The sequence below is a fragment of the Typopeltis vanoorti genome, chromosome 14 (genome assembly GCF_054136105.1).
Source record: "Typopeltis vanoorti isolate ZY-2024b chromosome 14, IOZ_Tvanoo_1.0, whole genome shotgun sequence".
NCBI lineage: Eukaryota > Metazoa > Arthropoda > Arachnida > Uropygi > Thelyphonidae > Typopeltis > Typopeltis vanoorti.
In genome coordinates, this window is record NC_143562.1 from 15,391,602 (window position 1) to 15,405,077 (window position 13,476).

Below are 13,476 nucleotides of genomic sequence, written 5' to 3' on the forward strand. Positions count from 1 at the left end.
ACTTTGGGAAAACGAAGAATGGAAAGGACACAGGAGAAGATGGAATTATGGTAGACTTCTTAAAACTGGAATGAAACGCTGTCATCAAACAGCTGATTAAACTCTTTAATAAATGCCTAAAACAGAGAAAAATACCAAAAAATTGGAACAGTTCACTTCTAATATTAATTTTAAAAAAGGCAGTAAGGAAGGAATTGAAAACTACAGACCTATAAGCAGTGGTGAGCTATGGAAATTTTAACAAATGGCTCACATCGTTGAGCAAAAAAAATAAAAAAATATTTCACACAAAAACTTTTATTAATACAGCTTGTGTACAAATTCCAATCAAAAAGTATGAGAGGACAATCAACCTCTAAAAGCTATCATTTTTAAACAAATATTTCATGATCTAAACATGAAATATTTGCATACAATCAACTGTGTTAATTTATCTTACATAAGAGAAAGATTTTTTAATTATCAAAATATTATAAGAATGAAATCTTTTATAAAACATTTGATTGACTAGTGGTTTTACCATACGATTGGCTACCAGACGGGAGAAGGGTAAAGATAGCACATGCGCTTATTTTATTTTCAAACTTGGGCACATTTGTTATAGAGGAGTTGAAACAGTAATTCCAAATAATCTATACACTACCGAATAGACTAATTTTTTGTTAAGTTACTTTTGTCGCTTAATATGTTTCAAATTTTTTTTTTTTTTTTTTTTTTTTTTTTTTTTTGAAAAAATAAAAAAGTAAACAAGAAGAACAAGGGGCTCGCAAATTTGAGAAAAATTTAACAGAGGGCTCGTGAGAGTCTCTTATAGCTCACCACTGCCTATAAGCCTACTCCTCACCATATATAAAGTTTTCACAACACTTATAAATAATAGAATAAAATCTAAACTTGAGGAAATGTGATGCTGTGAACAAGCTGGATTTAGGAAGAATTACAATACTTTGGACCATATTCGCACATTAAGACAGCTCACTGAAAAATCAATTAAATGCAATAAACCCTTATGCTTGGCCTATATAGACTATGAGAAAGCATTTCATTCAGTTAAAACATCTGCAACACTAAAAGCTCTTAAAACCCAGGGAACTGAGAAACCATATATTGAAACACTAAAACATATTTACAATAATGCAACTTCTGTAATTAAATTATATAAAAACAACGAAAGGTTTCCAGTACAAAAAGGCATCCAGAAAGATGATACTATACTCCCAAACTATTTACAGCTGCATTATAGAAGCCTTGATTGGGAAACAAAAGGAATAAACATAAATGGAGAAAGGCTCCATCATCTGAAATTTGCAGATGATGTTGTCCTAATAGCAGATAATCGTGGTCAAAATTTTAACTCTGTCACAAAAATAAGATTTTTGCCTAAAAATCTTATCTGGAAGAAAGGTAAATCACCTAAATGAAGTCTCCATTTAGTCTCCAGAATAATTGGATTAAAAATAAATAGAGAAAAAACAAAAATAATAATGAATGAATACATAAACCAAAAAACTGTCAAAGTTGAAAACCATGAAATAGAAAAAGTTATTTCATATGTATATTTGGGCCAATTGTTATCCTTTGAAGATTGCCAAAGAAAAGAGATTGAACGAAGAATTCACCTTGGATGGATGGCTTATGGGAAAACGAGAGATGTATTCAGAAGTGACAATCCTATGAATCTAAAAAGGAAAGCTTTCAACCAGTGCATACTTCCTGTCCTTTATAAAGAATGTCTTTTAGAATGTCTAACATACAGGGGAGAAACATGGACTTTAACAGAAGCTCTAAACAAAAAACTGAGAACAACACAACATTGCATTTAACAGATAGGAAGACATATACCTGGATAAGATCTCAGACAGGTGTCATGTATATTGTAAAATACGTTAAACAGGCTAAGTGGAGATGGGGTGGCCATATTGCCAGGTGCAATGACGGGAGATGGACTAGAAAAACAACAGAGTGCAGAACAATGGATGGAGCAAGACAAAGAGGAAGACTGAGAAGAAGGTGGAGGGATGAACTGGAACAAGTTGCAGGAGTGAGATGGATGGGAGAAGCAGAAAACCAAGTGATCTGGAAAACTATGGGGAAGGCCTTCGTCCAGCAGTGGGCAGAACCAAATGGTTGAAGAAGAAGAATGTTTATTTTTTCCTTATATCCTTGAGTTTGGTTGGCTGAGTGATTAGTGTACCCACTCTCCAACAGGCTGAGGGTTCAAATCTCAGTGTGGGCATCAATGCTTGTGATTGTCTTTAGTATGGGACCACTGCTCTGCTTATAGCCCAGGGCTTCTGGGCTATGTAAAAAATGAATAAAAAAATACAAAAAATCCTTACCCCACCCACAGTATATATGTACTATAGGTTTGCAAATAAACCTTTCATACGTGGGGGACATAAAAAAAAAAAAAAAAAAAGAGGCCCGTAATATCATCACTACACAGTCTCAACGTTCTGTCCTGTAGGAATTCAATGTATAATCAATCTCATTGTCTGAATTTTCCTTTATAAGCTATAAACCTCTCTCCTCTTTTCTTTGCTTGTTCTTCTCACAAGAGTCAGAAATCCTCACGGTATGTGGCTTAATTTCAACATTTAATAATTCAAACTGTATGGGTTTATTCTTAAGCTTTGTACATTAGAATATAAGAAAACTCATTGTCATTCAAGTGACATTTTAATGCTGATTTTCCCTTACCATTAATGTGAACACTTTTCTTATTATTATTTGGAATATCTTTCACACCTACATAGTTAGTTGCCCATAAATTTTGTTTGGCATCATTTCTAAACCTTCTAAAAGCATTCTGGATTTCATGGTCTTAATCAACTTGATCTACCAGTATTCAGATAGAAAATATCTGAATGTGGGAAACTTCTACTCTTCTACAGATATTTTCATCATTGCTGAACTTGCAGGCATCATTCCTTTACTTTCTCTTAAGCTCATAAACACATGAGCAACTGCTAGTCAACAACACTCTTCAACTCCAAACATACCAAACCAACTTCTCATCCTCCTTTTTCATTTTGTCTAACTCTGCCTCTGTGCTTTAGAACAGTTGCCCCTAAAAACTACAACTTCCAGTTGTTTGTAAAACATATTAACAAGTTCCTTCTTTCTTTTTGATCTTGCTCACATGCACAACTTTGATTTACTATAGGTTTTGCAACCCTATGAAAAATTAAATAAAAATAACTACTTCGTAGCTAAACTTACTTTAAACCAGTTGTTCAGTTCTGCCAAATTGTATAATACAATATATAATCAAAAATAAGAGCTCAGAGAATTTGCTTTCACACAGGTAGCATCTATCCTATTTTGTGAGTGGGATTCACATAAAAATCAGTTATGTTTTCCAGTCCTTGCCAAAGCTGGTATTTTAATTTTCATCCTACTTTAGTTTCATCTCTTTTACACTTGGATGGCCCTACAGTTACTCCTTGACTTACAATGTAAGCAACTACTCATATTTATGACAGCCATCCCTTATTACATTTTCCTAATATATTTCCTCATTCCTCTTAACCATGGACCAGGGTGTTATTGAGATATATTATTATCCAAGGCATATTATTAAGAAATACTTTTGATCAGGTGCTGCTGAAGGTGAGAAAGCCTACTTTTGAAAGTGATATAATATCTTGAATTGTACAGACTGTAGATGCAACATGGAGTGAGGTGACAGTTAAAATCTCTCATGACATGTCACTTCATAACTTATGTTCGTTTTTACATGTTTTTTGTTTAGGAGAATGTACTCTGAGAAATGTTAAATTTTGACTGAAATAATATTTTCTGTAATAATCTTTAATGAGCTTTAGTTAGAATAATGTGGCTCATGATGTCATCATGTAACAATATTAACTAATGTCTAATCATAAAACTAGTGAAGAATTCCAGGAATTGTCATAGATGAAAATTTTCAAAGATGCACAAAGAATGACATCATGTCCGAAGGTTAATACATGACCATTTTTAAGAGATGCGCACATATGCATGACAGAAATCAGGGTCTATAATAAGGCAAGTCGTCTAGAGGGAATTTTGTCTTAGGTTTCTCAAACCTTCTCTTACCTGGGTCTGCCGTCACGTAAGGTTATTGTTGGGAGTTGAAAGAGAAGGAAGTTGTCTTAGGGTTTTCTAAGCCTTTCTTATCTGGGTCCGCCGTCATGCAAAATTTGTTGTTGGGAGTTCAAAGAGAAGTGTCGCTGGTTCTGTCTTCTACCCGGGTCTGTTGCTACATGAGAAATATTGTGTTGATCGTCTCAAAAGGAAAGAGCTGTGCATCGCTGCCATGTTAAGGTTCCTGTAGGGCAAGGCATAGTCAACAACTCAGACAAGGAAGAAATTTGGCAGGAAAACAGGAACAAGTCAGCAAGCAGGAAGAAAGACAAGAAGAAGACTTATGTGTGAAGAAAAGGTTAATGTGAAAGACTGCATGCTGAACAAAAATTAGAAAGAATGAGACTAGCAAGAGAATTGTAATGACTTTGTACATATATGTGAATCATTCCGTAATTATTTCCTTTTGACTTAATTAAATGGTTTGTGAACAATACATTGGACTGATTCTGTCAATGCACTATCCTAAATAAATTCGAACCTCTTAGACCTCTAAGATCTTAAACCAAAGACAAAGCAGATATCATTTATATTCCATGCTTTATATATATATATATATATATATATTCATATTTATATATACTGACTATAACCGAGACTAGAATAACAATTAAATTTATTCAAAACACAACATGTTTCATCAGATTGTCCGACTTCTTCAGGCGTGGGAACATAGAAAGCAAGTAAACACTATAAGAAACATCGTATCACTATAAAACGACTATTGTCGTTTTATAGTGATAAGATGTTTCTCATAGTCAGTATATATAGTCAGTATATAGTCAGTATATATAAATATGAACATATCCCAGTACCGAGTTAATACTACAAATTGCTATATACACACACACACACACACACACACACAAAACAGATATCATTTATATTCCCCATTTATATAAGCAGGGAATATGATATCTGCTTTGTCTTTGGTTTAAGATCATATAATCTCGCACTGAATATATAGTCTAACTGATTGTTAGACTATAGAGCATGAGAAATAAGATACAGTAGAAATAAATAAATGGTGGTAGCCAATAGTGCAGCTGTTCCCAAATATTGAGTAAAAAGAAAACAAAGACAAGGCAGGGTTAAAGCAAGGTAGTGGAAAAACGTAATAGAGAACATAATGTATATAATATAACAAATGGTGCAGTCTTAATTATTACAACAGCAGAGTGTATAAACAGTGTTTTTGGAAGGAGCTGCTGAAAATATATGTTCCTACATTCACAGAATTTGATAAAGCAAAACCTTACAACATATTAGTGACAAGATAGCACAGAAGCTGGAACCCCCCCCAAAAAAAAAAAAAGTTTACAATGAAAAAAAATTGGCAGAGGCATTTACCTCTGTTAATAAAATAATTCTGTTGTTTGTGGAAATGGACCCCAATGTGGAAAGATTTAGTAAAGTGGACAACTATGCAAGCTGCAATTGCTTGCTACAGAGAAATTTATGTAAAAAAGGAAAGGTAAATTGTGCTGACTAAGTTGAACATGTACACATCAAAGAAATCTATTCCTGTTGTCACTTCATCCCCTGAAGATGAATCTCATCCTTCCACAATTTATGCATCTGTCCTCAGAATGCTTCATTGCAATCACTGAATTTGAAGAATTTGTTATTGATGACATCTCCTTCAATGAATCATCCAATTAAATTGTCTAAAAAAATAAAATAAAAGCAGTAACCTTTTAAAATTACTCTTGCTCCATGTGCTTTCAGGCAATTATTTTGATAGTAATTGTATAGAAACATAGTACATTCATGTTTCATTATTTATCATAGTACTGTATCGTATACTGAAATTTTGTTTTGATTTGTGCATTGTGTTATTTCACTATAAATAAGGATTAGAATTAATTTTAAAATATAGCAAAACAGCTGTTGTTAACATATCCTTATGATTCATATAGTGATTAGCAACTTACAACCTTTTCGACTTATGATGAGATCATCAGAATGGAACCCATTGTAAGTCGAGAACCAACTGTATTCTTGAATGAACAAATGGTTGCATTACACAGGTGATGTAACTATTTATTCATCCATCCATCAACGCCATTCAAAAGTAGCTGAGTATTTTCCAAACAATCAAGATGTTTTAGATCTTCAAGGGATAAATATCCCTTTAATAGATATTAAAGGGATTTTATCCCTTTAATATCTATTAAAGGGATAAAATTTAATATAGATATTAAAAATTTAATATATTATATTAAAGGGATTTTATCCCTTTAATATCTATTAAGTTGCCAGAAAACTAGCCGTTTGGCTTTTCATTTTAATTACAAAATGTTTTAGATCTGTTGATTGTACCTGACCATAGAAGTTTGATATTTATACACACACACACACATACACACAACAGGTCACAAAGCATAAACAATATCTATGTTGTGAGCAAGTGATTAGGAAGAAAGGACAGGATCTGTAGAGAACATTGACTGTCAGTATTCTGAAATTCTGTTCTCTGAAGGAGCACCCAATTTAATAAATGGTGAAATGGTGTATGTTCACCATTTATACCAGAAAACTAAATGGTTTTCTGGTATTCTTTTTATAATTTTTTTGTTTAAAATAAAAATATTAATTAGGATATATTAAAAGTGTTTTCAGATAGTAGAAGGGAGATTTGTTAACAGAAATCATTAATTCAAGACTGAACTAACTTTAATCTTTAACATTCAGTCAGTTTATATATTAAATACATAAAATAACTAATACTGCTTTAGTATGAGTCATTTTTTGTAATACAGAATGACTGAACAATTTCTTCAGAATTGTCATGGGGGGTGTATGGGGGGGGATTCCACTGCTAGTATTTGGATTTCATTGTTACCTGACATTTTAAAGCATTGATTATCCTGAGTCAATATGTATAATTCTGTATGCTTTATGATGTAAGCATTGATCTGAAAGAATTTTTTTGGCATAAATTTACTTACAGGTAATTTGGCCTGGACTATAGCCAAAGGTCCAGTTGAAGCTTTAGTTGGATTGCTCTATGGATCCATTCTTGGTACAGTCAGTTGGCTTGTTCCTAGTTTAGAAGAAGTAGGTACTCAGAATTTCTTCACTTGATTCATTATTCATCCATGAAAGAATAATATGAATAATTTGTAACTTATTTGTTAACTTAAAATCATTTATAATATGGAAATTCATGGTTGAGTGTTCAAGGGTTTTCCTTAGTTTTAAAATATTTCTTGCAAGTTTATATTTTTTACTCTAATAAATGCTAAAATGCAAATAGAACCTATTAAATTGGCTTATCAGTCCATCCATTCATAAGCATATAAAAACCTTACTTTAGTTAACAGATTTTTATTTTTTTTTTTTTGCCAAAGTTTGCAAATGATTTATTTTTAGTTTTAATTGGATTCAAAATTATTCAAAAGTGATACAGAATAATAACTTCTTTAGCAGAATGGAATTTAATGAAATGTTGGTAATTTAAGATCTATACGAAAATTTGCTGAGGTATCCCAATTTTAGTTACAATGAATCCTTAGCAAAACAATACCAGAAACCTCCAGACAGTCAGGAGCTCATCAAGGAAGGCCCCCATCACAATGTTGGCATACCTTTTCTTGAATACATTCACAATACTTGCACTCACCACCTCCAAAAATGCTATTCCAGGCACATACCTCTCTATGAGAGAAAAATCTAGTTCTCCCCTCCATAAAATGACAGATTCAATCTACGTATTCTTTATGCCCTTCGCAGACGTTTTAGGTCTCTGTCATATCACCTCTTTTTCTCTTGTGTGCTAATGTCTGTAGTCCACAAATTCACAATCTACATTCCACAATTCTAATATCATGTTTAGCTCTTTAGCACTGTTTGGCAATCGATGTGAAGTCTCTACATACAAGTAGCCCATTCGTGAAGATACTTCATGTGCAAACTTTGTTTGCTTCCACTTAGATAAAGGATTAAACAAGAATATAATTTCTTGGCATTTTTAATTTACATTATAACCAAATGAAAAAAAACTTTCAACATGTAAGAGTAATTTAATAATACTGTGAAACACCTTTTCACTTCTTGTATTTGGGAGATATGACTTCTGTATTACTTCAACCTTGGTATGCCTTCTGAGTCTGATTCCCACTGATGAGGCCTTAATAAAGGTTGAAACTGGTCTGGGTAGTGGCCCTTCTCATAAGGATATGTGCTTTGCTTTATGGGATACTATGGCAATTGATGCGAAGTCATTAGTTTGCACATGAAGTATCTTCACAAGTAGCCCATTTGTGAAGATACTTCATGTGCAAACTTTGTTGGCTTATACTTTGATGAAGGATTAAACTAAGAATATAATTTCTTGATATCTTTAATTTAAAGAGCTATAAACATTTCACACTATAGAAACACTGATTCATTGAGAAAGTGTGATGCCTAGAAAGGGAAGAGAACTAGTTTCTAAATTCACCATTTTGGATTTTAATTGTTCAGATGATTTAAGAACTCCTGGAGTGTGCTCTGACCATAACTCCATTTCAAGATAACATTGGTATACCTTTCAGTTTTGGTGTTAATGGGTACGTATTCATAGCCCTTTCTCTGAATGTTTTCATATAGATATTTGTGTAGCATTGGAGATAATGATTTCCCATTGTGGCACTTGAGTTTTGTTGCTAGATAATGTTCTTGTATCTAAATAACCTTGAATTTATGCACTGTTTTAGGATTTTCATGACTTTCCTGGAGCATTTTTCTTTTCTTTCAGTAGTGTTACTACTTCTTCAGTTAGAACATTTGTAAATAGGGAAGTGACATTGAAGCTTGCCACAATTCTATCTCTTAAGGTGGATGTCCTTTATCATAGAAACAAAATATTTAGTGTTCTTGATATAAGAATTTGTGGAGCCTGTTGGACTTTTTAATGATTTATGCAAATGTTTAGACAACCTTTAAGTATGGGAATAAATACTTGTAACAGTTGGTATCAAAGGAGAGTGTTTTTCTTGTATATTGCACACCATATACAAGAAATAAGTGGATGAAGCAATCACAATGATAACCTCTTCATTACTAATAAACCACAGTAGAATTTAACTATAAATTCTACAGTTGTGAGGAAATTATTGCATCTATTTCAAGTTTCATATTGTGTGTCTTCTATATCAAGGATTACAATAGCATCCTCTTCATCTGTCTACTGTTACAATTACTGTGTTTGTTATTTTCTTGTAAATTTTTTACCTCTTTGTATGATGTAATCATACAAAGTATGGCTTTACTAAGAAAACCAATTCAAAATAAGTTAGCCTCATAAGAGGAAGGAAAGTGAATGCTCTCTCTGTTTTATATAATAATTGTTCTTTAGGTATTTTGCATGGACATATAGCAAAAGTAAATCCTTTCTTGGAAATACTTTTTCTTCTGTTGACAAATGGCAATTTGATTTTTTTACTATGATTTTATCCAAGGGTAGTTGATTCATGAATTGAAAGGTGGTGTTGTTCTTAGAACTTCAAATTTTTTAATCAGTTTTTTTTTCAAAAGTGGGAATCATATTACCCTGGGAGTTTGGTATATTTTTATACATGTGTTTAATACTATAATTTACTTCTAAGGAGGTGGATAAAGAAACTTTATGGTTTATTAATTGACATAGAATCTGCTTAGTATCATGCATTCATTTAGCAGCTGAGTATTAATTATTTGTTTAAATCTAATAAACTTGGGAAAGAGATTACTACATTCACATTGTTTAATGAAAACCAATCTACTGAGAGAGTAGTTAGTTCTATGGATCTGTGATACATCTGTAAGTGGATACAGTGTAGTGATTTCTTGATGAAGTCTTTACAAGCTGTGAGACATGTAATAAAGTTTTATGACTAATTAAGCTTAGAGAACACAAAAAATGGTGCATTATTATATTTATTGTTAAAAAAAGAGCACAACTCGTTTCATCTTATTCTCGAGGACTTCATCTAGTGCACACACACAGAAACAAAGGATTGCTGTCATTTGAAACTATTCTGGATTTATTGGTGCTGTTCAATCCTTGCACATTTTAGTGTCACAATTGAATTACAGTTAAATAGCAGATGGGGATAGTTGGACGTGGTTTGAAGTAAAATCAGGTGTGTGACAAGGGTGCACATTATCTCCACTGTCATTCATTATCTATATGGATCACATTATGAAGGAAAGTGATATTAAATCTGATATTAAAATTGTTAATCTTAGCTTTTTACTTTATGCAGATGATGTTATACTTCTGAATAAATCTGGCATAAATCTAAAAGATTCCCTGACTAAACTGAATAACTGCTGTAATAAATTTGATATGAAAATCAGCAATGAAAAGACAAAAACAATGAAAATAGGCAGACACATTGAAAACATTAACTCTATCCTGAATGGTGAATATGGTAAACTAAATATGGAAATATACAACAGAATTAATAAAACTGGTATAGTAGGAAATCAGCTGAATAAATGTATATGTATTAAGAATGAAATTAGCCAAAACACTAAATTAGCTGTATACAAGACAGTGTCCACACCAATTGTAACTTATGGATCTGAGAGCTGTGTTAGAAATGAAACACTTGATCAAAGACTAGAGACTTCTGATATGAGAGTTCTGAAAAAGATTAGTGGAGCGAAGAGATGGCATCGATGGCAGTATCACATCAAAATTGAGGATATTAGGAAAGAGCTCTCCATTGTTAGCATTCAGGAATGTGTTAGTAGAGCTAATCTCTGGTGGTATGGTCGCTTAAACAGAATTATTATTATTACATGACACCTCCAGAGCATCTAAGGACTCATCATCATCATCATCAAATTCCTGACATGTACCCTCAAGGGTTGTACAGGATATGATAGTACTGCCATCGATGCCATCTGGAAAGAACTATTAGGAAAGAACTTGACATTGTCGACATTCAGGAATGCTTTAACGGAGCTAATCCCAGGTTGGAAGGAAAATGACCCAGAGGAAGACCAAGATATAGGTGGATTGATACGGTACAATGTGCCTTAGATGATAGAAATATAAGATCTGATAATGATAATATCATTACTAACTTCCTATCTACAATTTTCCTCCAAATCAGTCTGTCACTTGTCAAGACTTCAATATTATCATTATCAGATCTTATATTTCTATCATCTAAGGCACATTGTACCGTATCAATCCACCTATATCTTGGTCTTCCTCTGGGTCATTTTCCTTCCAACCTGGTATTAGCTCCGTTAAAGCATTCCTGAATGTCGACAATGTCAAGTTCTTTCCTAATATCCTCGTTTTTAATATGATATTGCCATTGATGCCATCTGTTCATGCCTCTAATCTTTCTCAGGACTCTCATATCTGCGGTCTCTAGTCTTTGGTCAAGTGTTTTACTTCTGACCCACCTCTCAGATCCGTAAGTTAAAACTGGTTCGAACACTCTCTTGTATACAGCTAATTTAATGTTCCAACTAATTTCTCTCTTATTCCATATGAATTTATTCAGTTGACTTCCTACCATAATATTACTGGAAGACACTCTCCAGAAAAGTTATGACAATCCTAAAACATTGTATAAATTCAGGTTACTCTATATACAAGGTGCTAGTCTAGTCATTATGTTGTCTTCATGACTGGGTTACTTGTATATTGAGACTAATTACTTCACATTAATTGCCTTAGTATCCCATGATGCAGAGTACACATCCTTTTAGGTGTGTATAATGCTGGACATTATGAAATCTTTATTGAGATCTGAAGATACTTCATGCACAAATTTTTCCATAGACTTGAATAAAAGATTAAACAAGAATATAATTTCTTGACATCTTTAATTTAATTAAAAGAAACACACGTATTAAACACAGTGAAAATTATTTAATTGTAAATATTTTATTATTATTCACTAGTGATATTCATTAATATCACTAGTTTCCAGAGCACACAAATTCTGCTCCTCTGAAGAATCTTTTAACCAGGAATTAGAAGTAATCAAAAATACAGCCATCCTAAATGGATATAATCCTAAAACAACTCAAAAAATCATCACACATCAAACCAGACAGGAAGAAGTCCATAGGATTCCCGTACCTTACGTTAAAGGCATCTCCAAACGTCTTTCAGAAATTATGAAGAAATACGATTTTGCCACTACTTACAAACCTATGAACCAAATTTACAACTTGTTACCTTCTCCTAAGGACAAACTCTCACCTTTGATGTTGCCTGGCTTTTTTTGAGATTCCATGCTCATGTAAATTGTCTTACTTTGGACAGACAGGTAGATCTGTTCAGAAACGCATCGCGGAACATCAAGACCACATTCGTCTTTTTAAACTGCAGAAATCTGGCCTCTCTCAACACAGAATTGAAAATCTAAACCATAGGAGCCATTGGGAAATGTTCGAAACTTTTACATAGATCTTTATATAAACATGAACGTTTATACAAAGAAAGTTCTGAAGCCCTACTACACAGACCAAACTTAAACCTTAACGACGTTCTTACTATTCCTAAAGTATGGGAAATTGTCATACAAAATTGTGTTAAATAATTAATTTTTTATATTTTTTTAATTTTTTACTTCTGTAACATGTTACGCACGTTTAATGAGATTCTATTGTAATTATGCGCCCTAACTGTATGTTATTCCTATTATTGTTTTAAGCTACTGTTCTGATTATGTCCTAAGATACTTAGGATGAAATATTTACAATTAAATAATTTTCACTGTGGTTAATACGTGTGATTCTTTTAATTATGATCACACCATAGGTTTCGTTATTTTAAAAAAAAAAATCTTTAATTTAATTTATAATGAAGTGAAAACTTTCAACAACTAGCTTGAATCCAGTGTTATTTTAATAAGGTGATACACCGTTTCGCTACTTGTATAATGGGAAATATACGAGGGTTGTTTGAAAAGTTTGGTAAATTTCCAATAGATGGCGACACAATTCATTCATTCATACCTGTGTTGGCATGCATCATTGTTTTCATGATCAGTGGCAAAATTTTAGCCACATGCAATGCATAGTTCTTTGGCAAACATTTCAAATGACTGTGTTCGCATTTTTCATAAAAATGGAGAAAAACAAGTTTCGTGCAGTGATAAAACACTTTTATTTGAAGAAGCGGACAGCCGAGTTACAGTTTATGGGACTCTGCATAGCATTAAAGACTATTTATTTTTGGATAAATGAGTTTAAACATGGTCGTAATTCCATCAAACATGAAGCACATTCTGGATGCCTTACTGAGGTCACTACAAAGGAAGTGATTGACAAAATCCATGGTATTATTATGGAAGACTGCCGAGTGCATGAGATTGTAGGCATCTGAACTGAATGGGTGTATAATATCCT

The 13,476-nt window shown here is 32.8% G+C and overlaps 1 protein-coding gene across 3 annotated transcripts in view; it reads left to right on the top strand.

Annotated features, from left to right (window-relative positions):
* LOC150099255 (sodium/hydrogen exchanger 9B2-like) overlaps positions 1-13,476 on the top strand; it is a 285,631-nt gene that overhangs the window by 193,307 nt on the left and 78,848 nt on the right. For all 3 annotated transcript variants that reach the window (XM_090403898.1, XM_090403899.1, XM_090403900.1), the window contains exon 8: positions 7,082-7,188. In XM_090403898.1, the coding sequence (XP_090260024.1) occupies positions 7,082-7,188 (107 nt within the window). The remainder of the gene's footprint in view (positions 1-7,081; positions 7,189-13,476) is intronic.